The sequence below is a fragment of the Thunnus thynnus genome, chromosome 3 (genome assembly GCF_963924715.1).
Source record: "Thunnus thynnus chromosome 3, fThuThy2.1, whole genome shotgun sequence".
Lineage (NCBI taxonomy): Eukaryota > Metazoa > Chordata > Actinopteri > Scombriformes > Scombridae > Thunnus > Thunnus thynnus.
The window spans coordinates 26,063,666-26,089,749 of record NC_089519.1 but is presented as its reverse complement, the minus strand read 5'-3'; the positions used below and the strand labels follow the sequence as shown (position 1 = coordinate 26,089,749).

Genomic DNA, 26,084 nt, shown 5'->3' with positions numbered 1-26,084 from the left:
ACTAAAAACTTAAACAACAGCTGAGTAAGTGTGCATGTACAGGAGTCAAATTAAGAGCTAAAACTCCCCCCTTCTTTCTCCAAACACTCCTCGTGGCAATAAAGCCTTCCTCTTCATCGTTAGTGAAATTTATGCCTGGACTCCTGTTCTGTGTGAATACACACCTCTGCCACTAATCACACACACCCTCTTAAGTGCCACCTGCCGGCTCTGTAACCCGGTTTTGTCCTCGTGTATCACACAGCTGGGCTCATAACCTCCACTACACAGAAAACACATGTATGAAAACACATGTGTGCACTTTGTTGTTCGCGTGTCTCTTACCTTAGGGGAAGGGTACTCTGGAGTGCAGAGGCAGGCAGCGTCTGTGTGGGCAGTGGTGTCTGTGGTATTTTCTCCTCATGTTCAGGAAATCTGAAATAGATTTTTGACTTTTATTATGTATAATTAAACCACTGGACAAGAAGGCTGTTAACAAAGTTATTGTAGCCTACAAAAACTGTATTTTGATGTTAAAAAAAAGCAAGATTTATGTCTCCAGTTGGACCCCTGCATACTCCCATCATGCATCACCTGACAGGCCTAATTAAACCCAAATGGAGGAGATTAAATTCAGCCTATTTAGCACCAGAAACATAAAACTACATCTCCTACAGTCACCACTTTCCAAGTAAGTATAATTTTGACACTAACAAAGTTTAATTATGGCTACTGACCGTTCATGGGTTTTATTGTTTGGACCAATTTACCAACAGCAGGGTGACCCCCTTCTAATAAACTGGGACACATAGACCTAGCACATGATTATTTTTAAACGTCCCTAATAAATCCACTTTGACTCCCGCGGTTCACAGACTGCCAGCCAAGCCCAGGAAGAGATAAACTGCCAGATGACTTTATGACTCCTTCTCTTCCTCCCCCCTCTCTCCTCCTGAGTACCTCTGAAAGAAAACTGCTCCCCACGCCTGAAGGTAGGCTTCTTTACACTTGGCACTGCTACTCCATGTCATGTTAATAGAGCTCAGGGTATTTGCATGGCGTTTTAACACCGTGATTAACAAAGGCGCGCCGGAGAGCCTTCCAGCCGGGGACAAAAGGGGGCTCACCGGGGCCGCTGTGCGATCCCCCGGCGGCGCTCCGCCCTCGTCCCCTCCCCATCTTCCTCCCTTCATCCTCTCTTCTCCATCATCACATTAAACTAATCACGACCTGCGAGCCCCTCGAAGCCTCCCTCTGTCACAGCAGCTGTTTGTGTGTCCGCCTCAAGGCCGATGAGCAAATAAACGCAAACCAGCCCGAGTTTGCGCACCGCCACAGCGCACCTGCTGCAACATAAGTTATAAAAGCAACACGATATCTCCCTTTTTAGTCGGCGAAATTAAAATTTTAGCCTGATAGAGGTTGTTTACTCGACTGAAGCCAGACTCTGGATTTAATAAAAGTATAGTAAAAGTCCATAATTTACACTTAACGTGCCGACCGTCCACCTAACTTTGTGCGTAAATTTTCGCTGCTTTCATGCCATGTCGGCAGAATTGGAATAAAGTGAAAGGTTTTCATTAAACTTGTAACTCCCAGGTAATTAATTGTTACACCAGATAAATAAATATTAAACCTAAAATAGCTATTTTGTCGTGATACATATAAATAGCGATTTTGGGCAACAATATAAAAAACAGCGTTAATTTTAGCCCCTTTTTAGTCAGCAAGCTGAATCGATAGTATTTGTTTTAGGTTACTATTGGATTTTATTCATTTTACTGCTGGTTACAATGACTTTGTGGCTATTTTCCTCTTCTTTGTTGACTTTTATGTAGTTCTTTAAACAATGAGGCTCACGGTAACGTTTTTTTCCCCAGTCGGTCATCGCATTAACGGGCTGTAGGACAGGACCTGAACGCGGCATACTTCTCTCAGGATTTCGTACATTTCACCTCGCCATGATGATTGACGACCGTTATTTTAAATCGGAGTGTATTATTTCGTTTATACATTTATCACATCTGTTTTTTAAGCTTGTAGTCAGTACGTAACGAAACGAAAACGTATAATATTATGTATTTAAAATAAGTCTGTTTCACCAGAGAGAGTTAACACCAACTAGCTAACGCTAACTACTGTTGCCATGGTTACTTGCAGTTTAACGTACTTTGCTCACTGGCGGTTAAACAGTTGACCTCACACATGTTTAAGCTGACCGGAGCGTTTTAAGATTTTAAGGACACCTGTCAGCCATTCAGGAACAGTAAAGTTTCGGGATGCTTACCTGGTCTGGCAGAGGACATCGGTGCCGCAACAGCTGCGAGCAGCAAGAGCAGGTAGACCAGGTTGAAGATCTTCATGTCTGGACTTCAGTTAGCTTCTGAAGAGCTGCAGCAGTTTGTTAGTTAATGATATTGTTTGTTTTTTTCCCCCAAAAGTTTGGCTCTGAGTCCTTCTGGCTCTGAGTCCGGCTGCAGTGATGATGCTCAGTGTGGTTCAGTTCTCTCTTTCTCCTTGTCTCTTTCAGTCCAGAAGGGCCACCGCGGGGAGAATCCAGTTCACAGAAGTACCTCTTTTCTCAAGATAATCAGTATGTCCCTGAGGAATGTGTGTGTCCAGAGTGTTTGTGTGTCCAGTGAGAGTGTGATTGTCTCTGTGACTGAGAGCAAAGTGACAAAGGTGCTCTTCCCCCCACCTCCTTTATACAGCCTTTTAGAGGGAGGGGGCAGCAGTTTGGAGAGGAGGGAGAGGAGGAGGAGGGGGTGGGGGGGGGGGGGTGTAGCTCCCATAGCAGCCCCCACCACCTCAACCCCTTGACACACACACACAAACACAGACGCACACACACTTTCAGCATTGCACATATTGACCCCACATGTAGAGGGTAATTCAAGTGACAGGAAGCCCCCTCCTTACCCTCCAAATGCCCCTTGAACACACACTCTCCTGCATGCTGCTGCATTTTGTGTATGCATGGATGTAGGTGTGTGTGTGTGTGTGTGTGTGTGTGCAACAATGTGAGTGATTGATATACTGTATTTAAAGAGCGGAAGAAGGAGGCAGTATTGATTAATAACATCAGAGCACAGATTTAAGAAGCTGGAGTTGAAAGTAGCAGGTCCCTCCTCCGTCATATGTCCCCTGCCCCCGCACCGGAGAGGACACACACATCTGGGGCTTCTGGGTGGTGGGATGGTATTGGTGGTGGTGGTGGAGGAGGAGGGTGTTTGCACCCAGAATTTTGGGGCAGGGGTCTTGATTGAATAAAATCCAGAGATGTGCTGGACTTAATGATAGCCAAAGAAGTCTGACTGTCTGTCTGGGATGCCGTCTACCGTCTCTGTCTGTCTGCATGAGTGTCTTGTAGATGTTTGGTTGCTCCTTTCTGTCTTTATTTGAAAGGATAAATCTTTGAGTTTCTGTTTTTTTCTTAAAAGCAACCCTTAAAGTGAGTTTTTTGACGGTGAATTCTGCTTTTAGGGCATTGTCGTCTGTAAAAATTTGGTTAGTTGGAGCCTTTCTGTTGGGGCTGTGTATTGAATACTTTTCTGGTAGTGACCAAAATGTGTCTATAGCTACAAGAAATGAAAACTTTACAACCAAAAACATGCATCGAACGCTTGATAACACTTTTCTCTTGATTATTTATTCTTTAATCAATCACTTTTGGTGTGCATCAGTTAGGTGTAGAGCCTCACAGCTGAAATATGTTTGTAGCAATATCAAAATTTGTCAGGTATTAAAAGCTAAGCTGGGATCGAATTTCTTGTCAGACTTATGATCTTGTTTACTGATTCTTTGATCAGACAGTTCCTGATTTACATCAAAATCTTGCCAATTTTAGACCATTTTGTTGAGGCTAATATGTTGCGTGGCAGCTTGTGTTTAGTCAACATTTAAGATTTGAGACCTTTGGCTTCTGTTGCTAACTTTTTTGTCAGAAAATGTGTTTATATTTCTTAAAATGAGGTGTCAAAATGAATCAGGTCTGAAACTCAGGTGTTGTTTCTTCACTAGATTGGAAAGGAACAATAGCCAGCCCTACTCCTCATGCAGGTTGTCAGCTGGTGGTACATCAGGGGATTTTCTTGCAGCAGGTAACCCTGTTCACTTGGCATTAAGCTCTGCGGTTGCCGGTGGCTTTTGCAACGTGTGGGGACTCATTAGCGTGTCTGCTTACAGCCGTCTCTGTGGACTGAGACTCTCCATTCAGCACCCAGCTAATGAATTAACACATTAAGATGAAATGTCAGCCATTACATGTGAATGAGGATTAGAGAAGCAGCAGGACACTAATGGACCGAGGGGCTCGAAATGGTCAGAGAAACTTTGAACAAGCATCTGGACCATCGGCTCTCTTTAGCCCTGAAAAATAGACAAAAGAGGACAGAGTCTCTCTGATTGTGGGTTTTACTGGTGTGTGTGTGTGTATGTGTGTGTGTGTCATTATGTCTTTGGAAATGTTGCCTTTATTGCTTTACAGTGTTTGCAAAAATGTCTCTCGAAATGACAGAGATTCCTCATGGATTTGGCCAATTTACAAGCGCACACACTCACGTACACACACATTCATCCCACTGCAAACACTCTGCTGAGGTATGTAGTTTTTTTTTTCTGCTGCGAGCTGCACTTTGCATATCAGCTGCCATTGTCTTTTAAAAACTTTTATTTTCCCTATTTGAATATGCTAATTTCAGCCCAATTGTCATTCAGAGCCACCTGGTATCCATTGCCCACTAACTGCTGCCAAATTTTCTGTTTTCTCTGTGTCTCTGAGTTTCTTTCTATCTCCCCTTCAAAACAGAAACAAGTGAATCGCACTGAATTCTCCCCACCAGGTTTTCTGTGTGACTGAGTAGAGCATGTTGTAATATTTGCTCTTCCTGGGGATTTTACGTCTTGACAGGGATTACCCAGCCTGCTCAAACACTCCCCTACGAGAGAGGCACACACACACACACACACACACACACACACACACACACAGAGGGCAACCTCCTATTAAACTGCTTCAGTACCTTGGCAGGGCTGCCCCGCACAGCTTAATCCACTCTAAAAGACAGAATATTTGATGCGTAATGATGAGGTTGGGTGTTCAACCTACTTTTACGGAAATGCCAAAAATGTGTCCGTCTCACTAACTTATTTTCATTATTGAGTACTCTGTTGATAATTTTTTTGATTAATTGATGATTTTTTTAGTCTGTATAATGACCACAACACATTTTCCAGTCCAAATGAACATTTGTTTTTTCCAGCCAGCAGTCCAAAACCCAAAGATATTAAATTTAATTTACAATGATAGAAAACAGAAAAGCAGCAAATCCTCATATTTGAAAAGCAGGGAACCAATGAATGTTTACAATTTTAGCTTAGAAATGAGTGAAATGATAAATAAATCAACAAAGATTGCTCCAGATTTCAATCAGAATTTTAGGGTTAGGGCTTTTGTAATGAGGCAAAGTTCTGGTGCAGTTGCTCACATTTAGATAACATTTAAGTGTCATGATCATTGGCTTCTTTAGTTAAATGGAAAAAGGGGTTTTGTAGAGGAATATGTTAACATTGCTAAACATAAGGTATGAAATTGAGTGTTGTAATGCACACCAAGTAAACAGGTGTGTAGAAAAATGAAATAATGCCAAAGAAAGTAATCAATTTCTGCACATTGCTTATCTTATCTTTGGCCGTTGAATGGCTTCTCGTCGTGCACCAGGGTTTACATGCAGAAGAGGGTCTTGTTGCACTGCAGGCAGGTGAGGACCGAACTGTCGGGAGACGACATGGAGCGAGCGCCGTCCCTCTCACAGGAATGCACAAAATGTAAAAGTTTTGCTGTAGTACGCTGAGTACTGACAGTATGTGGGAAGCATTATGTCAGTATCGGTACTGAATCTCAGGTATCGTATCTGTATTGGTATTGTAAACATTTCAAATACCAAGCCCCAGAATCTATCCGAATACTCAACCCTCCCTCGTGATACTGCACAGCAACAGAGCATAGGATGACTGGCGAGTGAATGTCAGTTATAGTATGTAAGACACGAGTGTCATTTGGGTGATTGTACAACTGTACCAAAGGAAAGAGTTGGACAGAGCTGCTGTCATGGCCTTTTTTTCTTGTAGCTGTGATCTTTACGACTACAGAGGAAGCTTCACCCTCTCCTCCCCTCCTGAATTTTCACTTTCTTCTTCCTCTCCCATCATCTCCTGACCAGGATCCCCTGATAAAGAACTTCCTCTCTGATAAAAGTTGTTAAGAAGAACAGTGCATCATAAAATGTCTCTGTTTCTTTTCCACTTAGCCGACCGTTATTGTATGTACACACGAACGTTAAATACTTATATACATACAGATAGACAGAGGTTGTAGATGAAAGGAAATCCCCAACATTAAGTGTCTTAACACCTTCAATGTCCTTCCAAAAGATAGTTTCTCCAATATGTGCTGAAACAGGGTTAAGATCTGGTGACTGTGAAGGCTGTAGCACATGATTCACATCATTTTAATCAATTTCATCAAACCCTACAGTGAGCCCAGTCATGCCCTGTATGGAAGCATCTACATTCAATGGAGCCTTGAATACACCTTCAAGTCATAAATGTCCAATCTCTTGTGTCAAACCTATCCTCAGAGCTCTACCAGATGAGCTTCCCTTCGTCAACACCACCCGTCATACTTAAAGTGAGCTCCTTTGATTTAATTTTAAACTGAATGTTATTATGAATATTAATTATATTATGATATTATGAATAATCTTTTTCATACCAGACATAGTGATCCTGGAATTGTCAGTGTTAAGGTTTGGTCAAGTTTGCATTTGTGCTACTACGACGTGGAGCAGGAGAAGCTGGATGTTTCAGTCATTTATCCATCACTTTCAGATATCTACTTTGACTTTTCAACTCGTCTGCTAACTAGTTTTCATCAACTGTCAGACACAGCAGTGGTGTTAAGGTGCTACAGCTGACTCATGTTTTGTGCAGTTATCTTATTGTAGCTTGTATATTACTTATAATTTTTAATCTTCATTGTCTAGTTATATATTTATTTTTCTCCTAAACACAAATATTTGTGTACATGTTCTACCAAATCATATTTCCACATACCTACTACTGCAGAAGTAAGCCCTGTGATATACTGTATGTAACCCTGGTTGGGAAAGACTGTCCATATAATCTTTATATATTTTACCATGAAGGAAAAAACAAAGATAGTAAAATTGTAGCAAAGAGAAAGAAGTTACTGATAAACAGTATATACACATAGCAAAGAAAACAAAAAACCCTCATCGAGCCACATAAAATAATACTTTAAGCTATAATATTAAACACTGAATTGTTTACAGCTGTTACTTTTCAAGACTGAATCCTTATTTTATAGCACTACATCTGCCTCCTTTTAGAATAAATTCCTCAGTATCGTTTAGTCATAGGCCTCATTTAATCCACTCAAATACTCCAGTTCTTGATGTCTGATTCTGTTTGTTATTCTTTCTATTTCTAAAACCTTGTTTACATTTTACTTCTAATTTTTAAGTGAAAGTTGAGAAGGTTTTAACATTTGCATTTTAGCATTTTCTTGTATGTGAGCTTTGAGTTTTCGTTTAATATGTGCTTATATTCATAAAGTGTTGTTTATTTCAGGCTCTGTGTCAAGCTTGCTCGGCACCAAACCAAACATAACATATCATGAAAATCTGACTGAATTATGTTTCTCTACTTGTTTATCTCAGTTTTCCCTTTCATTTGTCACCCGTCTTTTAAATGAATACTCATGTAAGTGGAAGCAGAGGAGAGTCTCTGTTTGAGAATGAGTCGGAGAAATTAAATGTGCCGTGTTGTCTGAATTTTCTGGGGTGTCGTCAAGTGTCCGTGAGTGTGTGTACGAGTGTTGATTGTGCTATGATGGGTCAGTTTGTTGTCCATCGTTAGAGTGATAGTGAGTCTGTTGTCATGCCATAAGGTCGTCAGTGTTAATGAGGGTCTGCAGCCAGCCAGAGCTTAATTACTCTTAAGACCCTTTATCTCCAATTGCCCAATCCAGATTCCAATGGATGCATATACACATGAACAGCAGTGCACACCCAATACACACAAACACACACACAGTATAACCCATCAGGACACATCACACAACCTGAGTCACAACACAAATGAGCGTTTTTTCTTTTTCTCCTGCAGTTCTGTGAAGAAAAAGATAGAATCTTACAACAGTTGATTAACCTCTCCGTCTTTATTCTGGAGCGCCTCCTCCCCTCCGTGTCGGCAACTAGACGGCTGACTGTGGAGGAGTGACGGAGGGCTCAGGGGTCAAGGGGCAAACTCAACAGGGAGCAGCCTTTAACCCCCCCAGGATGTCACCCCACAAGGGCTGCAGGGGCCAAAAGTCACTTGGTTTGTTAAATCCTAACCCAGACATGGCGGCTTCTCTGGACACACAAACCCAGCGACCGTGCCGTGGTTAGACTTTTCAGTTTTTAAAGTGCAGTATGTGTCGTTCTGGTTCTTGGGCACACGCAGCAGTGGATAAAGATACAAAAAGTACACAGAGAAATGCATCAACTTTCTGCTAATGTTTCACTTTTGTCTCATTTAACTTGGGCTCTGTGTTTCAAGGTCCCTCTCAGAAATTCAGAAATTCATGCAGAGTGGATGTGATTCTCTGTGAAAACTGCAGTTGGGGCCAAAGAGTGAACACTACATTTACGTAACAAGAACAAGTGCATAGCTTTGAATCATAGACTGTATAAAAATAATCGATGTAGCCACCATGACGTCACCCATCGGTTTGCATTTTGTAACCTCAAGTTTGGCATTTTGATCGTCGCCACCTTGGATTTTTGGAGCCGGAAGTATCCATATTTGGATGAGAGGGTGGAGCTGACCCTAACATTAGCTGCTAGCTTGGTCAGCACAGTGCATTTACAGTCTATGGTTAACTGTGATAATGCTAATGCAAATTTTCACTGGCGAAAAACAGGCCTAAAACCATTAAAACAAAATGTACTTACTGAAAAAAACATGTGACTCCTTATAGGGTTTTTTAGTACAAATACACACTGAACAAGACTCTTTTAGGCAACCAAAATGTTACAATTAACTTTCGTGAACCGATAACACACTGAAATAACGAAGGCTACAGCTATGCCTATAGTCTGAATCTGGGGTTACAGTATGTTTACGTTACCTAACCAAAATTTTCGCAGTGGTAGCGACTTGTCAATCACAACGTAGTGGGACCATAATTTACAAAATGAACACCGTATTGTATTGAAGAAGACTTGAAACTAGTGATTGAGAACATAAACTTATTAGGAAAGTGTTTACTGAGGTAATAAATCAAGTGAGAAGTGGGGTCATTTTCTCATAGACTTCCATACAATCTGACTTCTTTTTGGAGCCAGTGGAGTCGCCCCCTGATGGCTATTAGAGAGAATGCAGGTTTAAGGCACTTTCGCATTGACTTCACTTTTCGGACCCGGAACTACCCGCTTGGTTTGATTATAGAAAACATTTTAAAGTATCTGGGGGTCATGTAGACCAGATTAGAAAGCCAACATGTTCATGCAACATATAATCATTTTCCAAATGTCTGTTGTTTTAACAAAAACATTAAGTGGATAGAGAATTGTACTTTTTTGATCTAATTCCTTTCTGAAAAACACCCTAATGTGATCCAACAATCAAATTCTTTATTTTATAGATGGCAAAGATCAGATCTAGGACCAGCAACAGAGGCAGGATTTGCATGCATGTATGTATACATACACAATTTGAAAATTTGAAAAATTTTGAGTTTTTTACCTCCTTTTTTAACTAACTTTTTCATTTACTGATCGGCCCAAAACCAAATGACATTACGTACTTTATAAAACAAATTCAGGTAACACAACAATTAATGAAATAACTGTGTATTTATTAATACATAACATTGTGAACATCATTAAACTCAGTCTGTCTCATTCATGGGGCAGTGAGTTTATTGTTGCCTTGATTTTATTGATAAAATTCAGAGTTATGGATTTTGTCTCAACACCTTTTGTCTTAATGACTTCTCTAATTAAAAACTAACTAAATGGGAAGTAAAGTTTTCATTTTATTTTTAGTCGTTTCATTTGTGTGAACTTCACAGCATCAAATGAGAGATTTCTATCTTTTACTTATTGGCTTCTGTCCAGCTTGCTTGGTGATCACTCTCTGCTTCCTGTAAAATGTGCGTGACTTCTTTGCTTCACGGACGCCTTTCTCTGAAAGAGATCACAACATATATGCAGCGTTAAAAAGTTGACATTTGTCTGTGTGTGTGTGTGTGTGTGTGTGTGTCTGACAGCAAAGGAGAGTTTTGTACCTGGCTGGTCTTCGTTTGGTTGGATACAGACTGAGGCCAAGCTGAAGAGGGAGAAGATGACGAAGGCAACAATGATGAAGGTCAACTCGAAGCCAGAAAACGGCAGTTCCATCTACACAGCTACACGACACAAAGCAGGCAATTATGTTATCAAACATCCTCACACAAAGACTGCAGAACATAATCATGACACAGAAACTGACCAAATAGGAAATCTCATCCTCATCTTCTACTTTCCACTCTTCCATTTCACTTCATCCTTATGTTGTATTTCACACCGGCCTCCAAGAGATACTGTAGGACAACTTTAGTGTGTGATACATTTTTATGCAGATGTGACATCTTATATGTTTAAAAGTGGTATTTGTTTTGCTAAATTTAAACATCACACCCAACATAGTCTGTTAGATGCTCTCATCTGCAACAGTAGGCTTCAGTTCACTCATGCTTGGACATACACTGGTATGTTTTTAATAACTAGGGTGACTTTATACCATGTATCACCTGTATCATCTCCCAGATTTATGACTTAAAAAGAGTAAAGATCTTTTTTCACACATGTGTCTTACAGACATTTAATAAGCTCATTGCATATTGCCAAAATGTGCACATGAGGTTCCAGCATAAGCAAATTGACATTTTTTAATCTTCTCTGTCTTAATGTGACTTAATATTTGTTGATCCTTAAAATCTACAGAGACAAATGCAATCCAAAATAGGTTTACAACAGCAGCTTGTGATTTGTGTAAAAAGTCTTATTTGTACTTAAATTTTTAATCATATATACAGTACCACAGTATATACAGTGTATTCTAAGTTACTTTTTCTTCATCTGTGAAAACAGGTGAAAGGTAGGTAAAGTGTTATAAAGTATGACCCAAGCTATCCAAGCATACTGGAGCAGTGAGCTGAACTTAAAATAAGAAAGTGTTGTTGCCGCCTGAATACTTCTAGGTGAAACACAGTAATGATTGTACAACATGCAGTGCATTAAAAACACCCAATTTTAGCTCACCCTCTCAATACATAATAACTATGCTTCTCACTTTAAGTAGAGGATTTTCCCCTTCCCTTTGTTTGCTATAATATTTAAGATTATTGCATATCGGAGTAGAGTCGTTTCATTTAAATTAATCTTTCTTTCTCTTGATAAAATACAGTCTCAAGGGTCCAAGCACACCTGAAGGCTTCATTGTTGGTAGTACCTGAACTTGATCAGATGAGGACATGACAAGTTTCCAGTTGTATCTATATTTTTGGGGGACATAATCAGACATTTACACACCCTGACTAATTTAACTGTATGCAATCTCTTATAGACAAGATATTACATAATTAAACCAAAGTCTGTTTAATGACAAGTCGGTTCCATGTTGGTAATGTCAGTCAGGCACTAAGTTAAAGACTAAAAGACCCCTGTCGTCGGTATGTAAATAAATTTTGCAACAAAGACATTTCTTTGATAGAGAAATGTTTCCACTCAGTTCGGTTTTTACGCGTGCACCACCCACTGGTTTCTGCCACAAGGTCTCTGGTTACCAGCATCCTCATAGCTGATTTTAGAGAAGATTAACATATCCCAAATACATTATCTATTGACTGCTCCAGAATTAATAGCACCCATGGCAAGTACAATATCAAGCATGTGTGCGGCATTGTATTTGTTTTTTGTTAACCTGAATGTTGAAACAAGTGTTTGCCAGAGAAATGGAAGAAAAAAATACCACAAACACAGTTGTGTTGCAAACTGTCAGCAAACAATTGAAACCACAGATGCAACGCTTTTTAGCGTACATTGCTACAAGTGTTAGCCAGAATGCTAACAGAACTTTGCCACAAAACTAATTTGCATGTGTTTGCTGCAACACCACTGGAGACTTGCTACAACTGTCTACCAGAAGGCTGATACTTCTGTAAATGAGGCTTTCTAACAACCAATTCACACAGAAGAAGGTCGTCTTATGCTACCAATAAAGATGCTATTCGATTCTTTCAGACTGAGACACTGAAAATGTGCTTCTTTGCTTAGACCATTTCATTGTAAATAATATAAAATGTCCAGTCCTCAAAGACTTAGTATAATGATGTTAATTCAGTCAGAAAAAAGCTTATTGTTGAATGTTAATGTCAGGAGTGTTGTGTTTTTTTCAGCTTCAGATGTATCATTTGATTTGTTATAGATGTATTAGTGCACCCGCTCTGAGCACAGCCAACTCTCAGTATGTTTAGGTGGCATGACCCTCTGTACATTGAAAGAGTTGTCAAGTTAGTATCCAAATACATGAAACTTTTGACTGTAAACAAATTCATGGGACTAGTGTGATCTGTTGCTATGGGAGATTAACATTGGCTAATCCGTGCTAGCAGGTGATGGATAAATTGTCGCAGTAGCTGTGGATGTTTTTGAAACACTAAAATTAACTAAATTGTAGCAAACTACATTCATTACTTGTTTGTGGACTAACAAGCTGATATCCTGTACATATACATTACATATTACATATCCTTCACAGTTACTGACAACTGACTGATCAGCCAATCAGGGTAACCCGAGTAGCTTATGCAGTCTTTTCAAGGAAGCAGATTGGATATCTATTTGATTGTATTCATATACAGTGGGATAGAGATCATAGGGCTTTCATTTTTCATAGATAGAAAAAAATTAAGGAATTTAGAAAGATTATCCTGGCAAAACCTTTTTTTCACCTGTTTTTAAGTCAGAAACACAGGAGAGAAAACAGTTTAGGTCAGACTTAGGAAATGGATCACCAGAATGTTTTTTTCTCATTTGCCTCTCAGGGCTTCCATAAGTTACGATAATGAAAATAATGATTAGTTGCAGCCCTACAGTCTTGCTATACATGCATCATATGGATGAAATTAGGAGTGGGCTCATCTACAGTCCATCATGCACATGATCTATACACTACAATAAAGTGTATTTTCCAGCTCAGAAGCTACAGTAGTGTTTATGCATCACATACAGAAAAAGTAGTACAGGGTGCAGTTTGAGCTGCTTCCACCAGAGGGCCTTCTAACTGTGTTACCATGACGTCTGTCAGCTGATGGTAAACTGTATAATGAGTCACTCTCCTCAGACTACGTACAGTGCTCTCATTTTAAAAGTCTGGTTTGTATCTGTTGAGTATTATTTGTATCTACTGAGTTTTTTTCCTGGTCTGGACTGAGCTTTATACTGTAGCACATTGTATTGCAGAATCTTGTATTTCAAGTTCACTTTCAGCCTGAAACATTTGAATAATCTGTCCAGTTCACATGACTTTTAATATAACTATCTGTAGGTGAGAGTGTACACGTTCAGCCCCCTGTAAAAGTCGTATACAGTAGTATCAGCTGCTGCATTTATGTATTACAAAGTTCAAAAAAAGTACTATACTGCCATAATATTGGTGACTGGGTGAAACAGGAGGCAGGACTCACATGAATAAAGCAGTCAGTGAGGAAAATCAAAGAAGAAAGTAAAGATATTGAAGTTTTGGGAACTTTCAGCGAACTCAGAGAAGTTTTCTTTAGTGAATAAATTTTTCATTTTCAGCAGTTTTCAGTTTTATGATCAGATCTTTCCTCTAAAGCCCAAACTTAACTTTAACCTAAATACTTTGGCTGTCAACTTTAACCAAATTTTTGCTTTCGGCGTAAATTTTTCATGAGCAAATCCGATGAAAATATGCAGAACTGCAGCAAAAGAAGGTCAGGAGCTACACTATGATCCTTCTACTCATTTTCATGTCTGTTTGAAATAATACATTTAAAGGTATCATTTATGTTGCACCATGTAGTTTTATATAATCTTTGAGAGGCTGATGGAATCATAATGGACAAACACAGATGGCCTGTGATTCACACATTTTTCTTGCTGCCGGAGATCTGTTCATTCACACAAGCTTCACCCTGTGATCCCTGACAAGAGTGATTCATTCAGACGTCTCATTCCTGCAGAATAATTCGAGAGCTCACTCAAAAATTCTTCTCGCACACCTTTTGTTGACCTAGATTTTGAAAAACCTCTCCGGAGCTACAGATTTCAGTCAGAGCTGACCTTTGTTTGACACACATTTCTTGTTGAGAAATATCAAACAGCACTACAAGGAATGTGTAAAAAAAAAAAAAAAAAAAGAAAGAAGAAGAAGAAGACTAGTCGAACCGAGATTTTGTTAAAACAGAGACTTACCAGAAGGAGAGTCACAGCAGGTATTTTCAGATCTCAAGATCAAAATGAAAGGACTTGTCTTCACACACATACACACTCTCAAAGAGGAAAGAAAGCAGGCGTTAGATACGGTCTCCTCACAGTTTGTTGAAGCAGGTGGTAATTTATTTATTTATTTAATTTTTTTTTTTTTTTTTTTACAGTGTACCATCTAGGCCACTCCTCTGTGCCTCATCCTGGAGACAAAGAATGGTATATCCTAGAACAAAGTACACACACACATACACATGTCCAGTCAGCAGTTAGACTTTGTTCTGGTAACTGATAACACACATATACACACACAGTTTCCAAGGCTTTGGCTGACACGCTCCTCTTAAAGCCCTGAACAGGAAGTCTCATGTGGTCCGAAGAGGTTTTTCAGTCTTGGTTATGAACCTCCTTTCTGGAGTCAGACGATCAGCTCCTCACACTGTGGTTGTGCATTTTCTTAAGAAGAAGAATCAATAAAAGCTGTTACTTCCTTTGGGTTTCTGCCTCCATGTACAAGATGTTAAATTACTGATCAACATGATAAGCACTTTTTGGCGCTGTTTTTAAGCTGTAGTTAAAATAAAAAAATAGAAAATAGAAAAAAAATCAGAAATAAAAATGTGATGTAAAAAATAATTACTATATAGAATAATGATTAAGTCATGTTTTATTATCGTTTCATATTAAATACATGAGGATCTATCTGCATCTCTACCTCCCCAACTCCACCTCGAAACAAAGACACAACACAAATACAGTAAATACTTAGACAACACTCAACCTCAACATTTAATAAACAATAAAAACAGAAACCTCAATAGTAACAAAACAACACCCTCAGTGTATATACACTAATGCTGTTTTCTAATATGAACTCCGGAGTTGCCCTTTCACACATGTAGCCCACAACACAAGATTGTCTGTATGAGACGCCTTCTCACCTACTGAAATACTGTTTAATGTAGGCCAGGGATGGCGCCTGTATCGAAAGCCAGAAGGGTCACAATTCGTCTCAGTTTCCCCAGTGTTTATAAACACCTGGTGGCCTTTGATAATGATCTTCGCCCTGTGGTTTTCACAACCAAAAAATTTTGTGTTTCATTTACTCAGTAAATTTGGAGAAAAAAAAGAAAGTGGAACCGACAGCTTACGAAAGTCAGATCAAACTCAAATATGAATCGAGATTCTGTTAGTGCATCGTCTATTTCTCGCCTCAAATGCTTTCAGAAACATATCTTAGTCTACTGTTTAACTGTAATTTGAGATAGTTTGTTATGCGGCTGCCATCTTGGAAATGGACGTGGAGGACATTGAAGGACTCACATGCACTAACGTGCACACACGGCCGGACTGGCTACCAAAACAAACAATAGAGAAGCTCGGATTACAACACACACAGAGGGAGTGTGATTTCATTCACTGCTCAGGTCACCATGACTCCACTATATCTTTACATAGCAAATAGTTGTTTGCTGACATCCAGTGTGACTGAATGTCATTTCTTGCACCTATAATGACTAGGACAACACACACGCACACACACAATAAATTAACTGTGTACCTTTTACAATATCAATAACACTATAACATCAATATCTACACAGGTATATCAAAACGAGATGGATTCCTTACAATAGAAAAGATGTGTAACTTAATTTCATGATCTAAATGGTCATAGTGTTTTACAAGGGAATATATACCATTATATACAGTAAGTGGTCCTGTTACAGTAACAACAGGCGAGCTGGCTTATCCCAGTCATGAAGCACGAATGAACAGCCTTTACCTATTAAACAGCTGATATAACTACTCTCTACTTCATATATTTGAGCATACAATCATATATATAAATAAATTAATAATAATAAAAATAAATAAATAAACATAACACCGAAGTGCATAGCCTTCTTGGGATTTTCTTTAGGCTACGCAAACAAACAGCAAAGGAGATCAATGCTTGGTTAGTGTGGCCTGCCTTTCTTCTTTACTGATTGGGTGATTGCAGTTCAGATGCACTGGCTGTGAAAACCACAGGTTAGAGATCATTATCATCACACGTTTTAAATGCCCGGTGGTGTTTATAAACGCTGGGGAAATTGAGATGAATTGTGACCCCTTTTGGCTTTCGATACACCCGGTCGGAGCATGCAGGAGGCAGGACATGACGCAAAAAGTACGCTGCAGTTGTAATTCTGCGTTTTTAAGCTTTTAAGCACCAGCCACATGATAGAAACAACATCAACACGACCATTCACTCGCTGTGAATTCTCTAAAATGACCTGCTATATTCACACATGGGCTCAATCAGACATTACACAGACTTTGTACTCGGTAGAGTTAAGTCCATTTAATGTCTGGTCCGACTGATTCGGACATTTGAATTCACACATACATGGAGAACTTCAGGGTTGAAATGCATGTGTGAAAGGGGCTTTACAGAAGCAGTCAAAAGTTTAGACACAACATCCCCTTGAATGACAAAGTGTGTCCAAACTTTTGACTGCTACTGTACATACATATATATCATATTAGTCTTAAAAATCAATGTAATCATCTCAATCTGAAGCTTTTAACTGCATAATGAGACATTTCCATTTGCTGAAGAGGAACATGAAATGTGGTTTAACACATGGACCTTTGAGTTAAGATTATCTTGTCAGACCGCTATTCCAAAGGTCAAAAATCAACCTCTAAAACCTCTAAAAAGAGTTGTAAGAATCAGATGCAGTGTGTGTATAGTTAAAATATAGCAACACCAGCATAAACACATGTACAATCTAATAGCAATAATATAATTTAATATTGCAAGGCAGAAGCACAAATAGCTCTCCTGATGAAAGATACATAAAATGCACTTACAAGACACAGAGTGCCATTAGGAAATAAAAGAAATAAACAGCAGCATTAGACGCAAAGGAATTAAATTATGAAGGTGGACGTCTAGTTAGGATGTAGAACAGCAAAATTATAGCAAAGATAATATTACACATGACTGATAGATAAAAACAGAAAACGAAAAGTATCATTAAGTTACACAGAAAGACGAAAGGGCCTCCACAATGTTCTATAAAAATTTTAGGCCAATATTTAAAAAGAATGATCATGACTTTGTGTCAAAGAAATTTTGCTTTAATTCCACATTCCTGGATATTTCAGATTGTTTCTTTTTTGCACCCAAAGCAAACAAAACATATCCAGTATATATATTCATCTTGGATGTTTTGGAGGCTGTAGAATTATATTGTGCTAAATTCAAACTAGAGCCTCCAAAATGACCACAAAGTTGAATCGACACCTCTCTGAAACAGTTTCAAAATTGGATATTGCAATTTTCATGGAGGCAGAATTTATTGAAGCATTCATTTTAGCTCATACATAATAAACTGAGTGTACAATTATAAGATTTTTCTGTTATTTTTGCACCCATTTTAGTGTAATAATTTGGTACTAACCCTGGTAGTACTACAGTGTTGCAAAAAACCTGCCTGAAAATCCAGAGATATCATAAATGAAAAGTATACTGTGTATTTTGTTTAAATAAGAGATAAATAAAAAGTGATAAATAAATAAAAAATTATAAATGGAGTAAATGGATAACGTCTCAGACATTTGTGTATATGTGTGTGTTTGCAGTCGTACCATTGGAGTGTGCACATCCCTCATTGATCATCCCGGTAAGTGTGAAGAGGGCAAAAACCAGGAGAGAGAACATGATCGTCAACACCTCCAGCTCAGTGAATGGAGATGCCATCTACGCCCGCCAACAGCTCTGTGTGTGTTGACAGTGAACATTTTGTCACCTGCTTCCCAACAAAGGTGACTCCCATCACACACAAAAAATTTAAAAAATTAGGATTAGCACTTACCCCAGAGTGTGTAACAGCAGCATTTAGATTTTGACCATCACACAGCTGCTTTATGACACTACACACACACACCTCTCTCTCTCTCTCTCTCTTTCTCTCTCTCTCTCTCTCTCTCTCTTTCTCTGTCACACACGCGAACAAGAACTGTGAAGAGCTAACTTACACATCCCCTCTCAAGTTCAAGCGAGATCATATTAACCCTAATTATTAATGGGCCCCGTGCCTCTATGTGTGTCTGTGTCTGTGTGTGTTTAGCAGTTCAAATGCCCCCGTGTGAAATGTATGAATGTGTTAATTGTAGGATTTATGAGGTGCTCTCAGGTGCTCTAGATGGTAGGAGTGCATGAGATTGCAGTTGGCCGCGGCACTGAAACTGAAACTAAGTCACTGTAGAGGATAAAGCTCAAGTGGTTTTCTGGTTTTCTTTTAGCAAGAAACTTTTGTTGTGGTTGCTTTCCTGTTCAAATGGAACAAATCATTTTGTCTGCCAACCACCCCACTCCCCACATGCACACACACACGCACACACACACACACTCATTTTCAGTATACACATACATGTAAGTAAATCAGTTATTTTTTAAGATTAGAGATCATAAAATAAGAGCAATCACACTTCACCATTTATAATGTACTTAATGGTATTGCAACAAGCTGAGTGTACAGTATGTGTGCTTATGAATGTGTGAAAAGGATGTGGGTGGCCATACATATGTGGGACACTTATTTGACCACAACTCATTTTGGTGAAAACAGGGCTGCTGCTGCTGCTTCTGCTGTTGCAAACAAGTTCTTGAATGTTCCTTATGCAAATGTACAGCTCATTATCTAAATCCTGCAAAGATATGAGGAAATAAATATATATGAGGTATATATTTGAGAAGGTCCACGGCTCAGTGATCTTGAAAGTCAACAAGGTCAACATTATTGACCAAGCTGTTCAGTCTAGGGAGGCAAAAAACAATCAGGCAGAGTGGAGACAGACGGTCACAGTGAATTCAGTTCAACCAAAACACAGGTAGTGTCCATCAAAGTAGAGAAAAGATTAAAAGTAGCTTTAATTACAGTAAAGTGCCACTTACTATTTTGATCTTTTCATTGTAAAAAGACAAACTTGAAGTCTTGAAGCCTACAAATACATTGTTTTGGATAATATAGTTAACTTCTATGATAATACTACTAATAGTAAAATCATACAGAATATTTTTGTAAATCTCTTTTTGACACTGATGATAAATGTTGACACATTTTAAATATATAAAACTGCAAAGTTTTAAAGTGTCAAAAACTAAAACCAGGTTTAGACTTCTCTTTCTTGGACTTGAGAGGGGATGTGTAAATCTTGAGACATCCTGTTTTTCAATGCTGTTGCTGCACACACAACATCTACTGCATGTCTGTCCATCCTAGTAGAGGGATCCCTTCTCTGTTGATCTTGTTGAGATTTCTTCCTTTTTTTTTTCGCCGTTAAAGCTTTTTGGGGAGTTTTTCCTTATTTGAACAAATGTGAAAATGTGCTAATATAAATTGTTATTTCTGTATGTTGACTTACAAAAATCTGTACAGCTGAGTCCATCTTATCTACGCTTGTTCATTTTTATGGCGTTTTTTTCTGTTGCAATTTTATTCCTACTGACAAAGCTCTGATTGGCTCGGTTGTTTTTCCAAACAAGGGAACAGCCGTCAGCGGGCACAACATCAGATTTATATGAATCACTGGAAAAATCTGAGTCATGGACAAGGATTCAAAGGTCTGGAATCTGACTTTTCACACCACACCTTTGAAGTGAAAAAGCCAAAAAATCAACAAGATTTGAATAACATGTACTGCCAAACAAGGATCACTGATATGCGGAGTGCAATCCAGAAAAATAATAATGAACATGACCAACATTTCCAGTTTAAGATTCCAGCTGCAGTGGGAATGAATTACTTTTTGTAAACCAAAACATTTTTGGAGAAATTTTATTCAATTTTCCACTTGAGTTATTTGCCTCTTCACCTCAGTCAGCCGCTGGTCTTTAGTGATCACTTGAAGTCACCCATTTTCCAGTTATATCAATCATAATCCTCATGACCTGAGACAATTTGAAATAGGATTACACCTTCACCACACACACACATACACACACAGACACACACACACACACTTGTGCAGGTTTTTCACTTCATGGTGTGTCAGACAAGTAAAGTGCCTTTCATGCAAGAATTGATAGTATCTATCAACACATTGTTAGTCATCCGGGAGTCCCTGAACAGTGTGCATGTGTGTGTGTGTGTGTGTGTGTGTGTGTGTGTGTGTGTGTGTGTGTGTGTGTGTGTGTGTGTGTGTGTGTGTGTTAGCGCGTGCATGCTGTCCATGTGCACAAGTTGTATAAGCTTATTAACAGCACCACTGGTCAGAGGAGGAGATTGAGGTTAGTCTAAGCCCTAATCCTCGTGGACCGTATGCTTATTACCCAGTAAGCACGACAAAATCCTGGCTCCGCCCCCCTTTGAAACACACACACACACACACACACATAAACACACACATCACTACAACACACATTTCGCCCGCCTCCTTGTTTACTGCTCAGCTTCATCGAAACTCTTCCTCTCTCGTCTCTCTCTCTCTCTCAGCAGGAGGCCAGGGGAGGAAGAAGAGGGGGCGGGGGAGGAGGCGGTGAGCACTGTTCAGTAGTTTCCTAGTCGTCATGACGACCTCACACCCCACCATCTCCAGAGCTGTCTAGCTGTTGCCACGGTGACCCGATCCTGTTCCATCTCGGCTCTCCTTGATGATCCGGATTGGGCTGATAAAGGAGAGTGATTCCAGAGCTCCGTTCCCTTTTCTCACAGATGGGACAGCGGATCACACGCAGGGACGTGGTTCAGAGACGCGGCGTGCTGGGAATGCTGTGGGAGTAACACTGGAGCGTTGCCTGGAAACAGCAGCATGCCAATACAACAGATAACTGTGGTTCCGGCCAGGGAGACAGCCAGCAACGGCAAGAGTGCTCCTCGCTCCAAAGACAAGAACGAGGTGAGTTTCTGACCCCTCGACTCTGTCTTCATCCTCTGAAGTGTCGGTGACAGCTCTTAAGGTTTTTTATCTTCTTTTTTGATGGTTGAAGTAAGAAATAGTTTTAAGTTGGTCATATAAGAAAGATTTAAGATTCCAGAGAAGTTATTTGTGTTGTCCGAGGGTAGACATATTCTGATTGGCCCTTGAACGTTGATCGTGATGACTGTAGTGGAGGTTTTGTGTGCGTGTGTGTGTGTGTGTGTGTGTCAGCCTCCAGTCTTTTCAACTCACTCAGTTAGTCACACATACAGTATAGATGTACTCAGCAGCCTTTTATCACCACTCCCTCACTTGGGGTTTGATGTTTTTATTTTATTATTATTTTCTAAAATATTTTTTTATTAAATAGGATCAAAGGTCCGCTGCCAGAATTTAACTGTAGACGTCACAGTTACGTGGCATGCGCCTTAACTAGTAGGCTACCAGGGCAACTAAAAACATCACAGGGTGCGTGTGATGTTTATAATTGCATTATCTGTAGAGTCTGGCATCAAGTCGCATGACATAATGAAGTGTCAGAGTTTTTAAAGCTATCCAAATAAAGTAAAAGCAGTAAATTATAAGCAAAAACATTAACTAAGAGTGTTATATCCAGATCCTTTAAAGGGGAACCAATTTTACTCATCAAAGTCTGTTTATAGGTCTTTGGGACTATTACTGCTTATGTGAAAAAATGTAGTAAAGGTAGCTGCCTCAAGTGATGTCACTTAAGTCACGTCAGTTTAGTCTGAAGACTACAGGTTTGAAAATTTAAAAAAGTCTGGGGGCTTGGAGTTACTTCTCATCACTGCTTGAGGCTAGCGGCTCGAGGCTACATTAGCCACTGCTAGCATAACACACCCAAATCTTTACAGTCAAGTGAATTGAATTGAGTTGCATTGTGGGTAACGTAGGCGCCGAGGAAGAAGAATTAGTGGAATTAAAAAGACGATATCTCTGTGGTTCTGGCACATCAATTTTCATTAAAAGAATATAATCATGACAGTTAAGTGTCTGACAGTTAGGTGTAATGCTAAATCTGTGGAGTACTTGATTGATTGAAATCACCAGTTCTTTCTGTACAATGGTCAGATGGAACAACTAGCCTATTTAAAAAGCATTTTTCCCAACTCTGTCCGAACTGATAACATCAGAGCATAGGCCATATTTGTTTTCATTTCTAAACATTAGTGTGCACCTCCAGTCTGCATGTTGAAGTGTCCTCGGTCAAGATACTGAGCCCCAAATTGCTCCCAAAGACTGTGTCATTGGTGTATGAGTGTGAATGTCCTGATGAGCAGGTTTGCACCTTGCATTGCAGCCTCTGCCATCAGTGTATGAATGTGTGTGTGAATGGGTGAATGTTGACATGTAGTGTAAAGCGCTTTGAGTGGTCTGAAGACTAGAAAGGCGCTATATAAATGCAGTCCATTTGCAGTCCATTTACAGGCAGTGGTGTACTGGCCATTGGGCATACCCATTGGGCAAATCCCAGTGGGCTGCTGGACCATCAAAAAATCCATTTTTACCAGCCCTCTCTGTGTCATTTGGGGTGCGCATGAGAGCATGTGTGTTCTGGGACTGAGTTTGCTGGCCAATCACAACCAAGTTACATACTGTACATATCTAATCAACCCTCACCGACCCGACCCGAGCACATTTCCCATTTTCTACAAATCACTTTATAACAAAACCTACAGAAAATTTGACATATTTTCCAGGCATCTGTTGGTTTCTATTTATATCTGTATGATATAAAAATAGCAGGCTTTTGAAACTTGCTTGATTTGTGTAATCCATCACAGTGAACATCAAGTCTGAATTAACTCTCAAACATTATCGCTATGAGGTATTAAAGTGCATTAAAGTGACTTTTCAAATCAGTATCACTGCTCATGTTGCAAGAGTGGATCCTCGTAACTGTACAGAAATGGAAAAAAAAAATCCAAAACTGTACCGAAAATGGTCAGCAAAAACATAAAGTTGACATGATTTATAGCTGAAGAGCTATGATAGATATGATGATATTTAAAAATCTATTTGAACTACATATCAAAGTTGTTGAAGCTCTACTCAATATTTAGAAATTTAGCTGCATAAGCTAAAGTTTCATGATTGAAACCGATATTTACAGCAAAAGTCTTGTCTGGCATCTACAGACAGCTGTTCACAAATCACAAAGTGTTTATTTATCACCTATTAATCAAATTCTGACAATGAGTGAAGATAAATTTATCTGCCACAATCTAGAGCAATACTGGTTATTTCATTACATGAGAGGTTTCTGAATTGAACAATACATGAATCACAATCTGATGACAGTTGTTGGCTCTGCTTATGTTGCCATGGAGACGCTACTGTCAATCAGATCAAACCACAACAACACAGTCCTATTTTTAATTGATTGTAGCTTATTGAATCACAAATATTTCATGCTATAAAGAAATATTTTGGATTTGAAACCAGGTGTTTTGGTCCTTTTAAAGCTGAGATTCTGTAAAACATGTCATGACCAACTATAAACAGTGCAGCTGCAGCTTCATGGTTGGTTGTCTAAATGTGGCTCTAGGTGTTTTTGATCTGGAGCCAGAGTACAGAACCAAAATATAGCCCTCAGTCCATGCTACATCACTTAATCTCCTCTACCGAAACATGCACATGTCCACACATAGACTCACCAAAGTCTCTGCTGTGCATCAGAGTCATCAGAGTGTCGGCAGAGGAGCAGGCGCTCAGGTAAGTGACAGCAGGATGTTAGCTCTGGAACAACACTTCACTGGTTATTAGTGCTTCCAGCAGGAAGGAACTGTGTGTTTTTGGTTACTATGCTTGTGTTTTAGGCTTGTGTTTAACCTTTTGCTTTGACTGTTCTTTAAAGGCAGTTAGAAGTTGGCAGCTGCAAGTGTTTTGCTGTAACCTGTGTCCTGTCAGGATACTAAAAGTAACTTACTTTAGGTAGAAGTTCTTCATGCACATGGAGGGGATGAAATGAAAACACATACAGGAACTTGGTCTACTGTATGTGCTGTGTCTGCTTTTCCTCTAAGTACACACAACTGAATCGTTGACTCACTTGTCTGACTGGTTTTTTGACTTGAAGCATGAAATTAAAAACTGGCTCATACATATAAGGAAGTAGAATATTTGCTCTTTTTGAAACATTTACAGTTTATGTTTATTTGGTGTGAGCCAATAGGTTGTAAAATCGGAGCAGATGCTGCTATTGTACAGATTTTTCAGTTCAGAAACTAATATAGCACTTTCATGTTGTACATTGAGTCAGTCTGCCCTGTTTATTAACCCCGTCCTCCTGATGCTGCTAGACTCTTGGTTGCAAAATAGTGAAATTAATGTTTCTTCTTTACTCCTCCTGTCCATGTTTTTGCATATTTCCTCATGTTAGATCTGAACCAAATCCATTTTTGTATGTTGTTGTCTGGTATGGCAGTGAAAGATAATCAGAGCGTCCAGAGTATCTTGTTACGTTGTCCCATTAGCAACAGTTTAAATTATTCGACGCCACTATAGATATATACAGACATCACTAGTACAACTTATTGTGCTAAATACAGACTATGACTATGAAATAAGATTGCTAGCCTTCTTACTGAAAGCTAGATTGATATCACTCAAATCTCTGTGTGTTCAGATTGTTCCAGATGTGGTTAGCCTAGCTTAGCACAAAGACTAGCAGCAGGGGGAAACAGTTAGCCCGTCTCTGTTGAAGGTGTCCTCCGACAACCCCAAAAGTATTTTAAAAAGCCTGTACTCATTTTGAGGCTGCCAGCTTTTCACTCTTACCTAACGGAAGAACATCCAGGTGACTTAAGAAATATTGGTGACTACCTTACTAGCCAACAAGATACAACATCTAAGGCTGTGTCCAAAATCACTTCCTGTTTGCTAAATAGTGCACAACATTTCATTTTGAGTGCCTGAATGTGAAATTTACAAAACCAATCTCTCCACTGAATGCACAAAAATGAAATTATATATATTTCCAAAAACAAATTCGGGCACTTGTACTATAGTGTGTTCATGTGTTCTGGAAACCTCCAACTTAGACTTGACTTGACAGTTGGGAGCTAAACACCATTGTTTAATTTAAAGCTACCAAATTATTACTATCATCTTAATGATGAGCATTTTTTATTGTTTGATTTTGAGTTTTATTTTCTGACAATGTAGCTGTGAATATAATAGTGTTTGGCTGCTTATGTTTTTGGGCATAATGTCTGATCTGACAATGACAGAATTTAGTAATGAACATTTCCTATAAATTTCATGGCTGTCAATCGATTAAAATATTTAATTGCGATTAATTGCATGTCTGTCCATATTAATCACAAATTAATCGCATGTATTTTTTCTGTTCAAAATTTACTGTAAAGGGACATTTTTCAAGTCTTAAAGGGAAACTTTAGAAGTCTCGTTCTGAAATCTTGCAAGAGTTGAGTTGTTGTCAAAATCAGCTAAATATTCAGCCATGACAGAGTTGGACAGACAATTCAAGCTAACGCAAAATCTCCTGAGTGTTCCTGTGCTCACATGCACAATGGTTGGCATCAAAATCAAAGGCTTGTTATGAAAATTTGAGTCATAAAACGAAACACTGACTTGTCACTTTTGATAAGA

The 26,084-nt window shown here is 39.2% G+C and overlaps 1 protein-coding gene and 2 long non-coding RNA genes across 8 annotated transcripts in view; 1 reads left to right on the top strand and 2 right to left on the bottom strand.

Moving 5' to 3' along the window:
* The first annotated feature begins 480 nt into the window (after positions 1–480).
* Positions 481–26,084, top strand: part of marchf1 (membrane-associated ring finger (C3HC4) 1) — a 37,961-nt gene continuing 12,357 nt past the window's right edge. For 2 of the 6 annotated variants that reach the window (XM_067585009.1, XM_067585003.1), the window contains exons 1-5: positions 2,011–2,318; positions 2,510–2,572; positions 10,316–10,471; positions 18,171–18,353; positions 21,029–21,428. In XM_067585009.1, the coding sequence (XP_067441110.1) occupies positions 21,342–21,428 (87 nt within the window). In that variant the 5' untranslated portion in view covers positions 2,011–2,318; positions 2,510–2,572; positions 10,316–10,471; positions 18,171–18,353; positions 21,029–21,341. Of the gene's footprint in view, positions 972–2,010; positions 2,319–2,350; positions 2,573–10,315; positions 10,472–18,170; positions 18,354–21,025; positions 21,429–23,848; positions 24,186–26,084 lie in introns of those variants that run through there. The other 4 variants (XM_067585005.1, XM_067585004.1, XM_067585006.1 and 1 more) reach the window with 4 other exon arrangements.
* Positions 9,885–10,453, bottom strand: LOC137179926 (uncharacterized). Its single transcript, XR_010927892.1, has 2 exons — positions 10,334–10,453; positions 9,885–10,232 (listed from the first exon to the last, which is right to left on the bottom strand). It is a non-coding gene; the product is annotated as an uncharacterized lncRNA (long non-coding RNA).
* On the bottom strand, positions 14,527–24,200 carry LOC137179927 (uncharacterized). The gene is made up of 3 exons (XR_010927893.1): positions 24,118–24,200; positions 18,177–18,288; positions 14,527–14,993 (listed from the first exon to the last, which is right to left on the bottom strand). It is a non-coding gene; the product is annotated as an uncharacterized lncRNA (long non-coding RNA).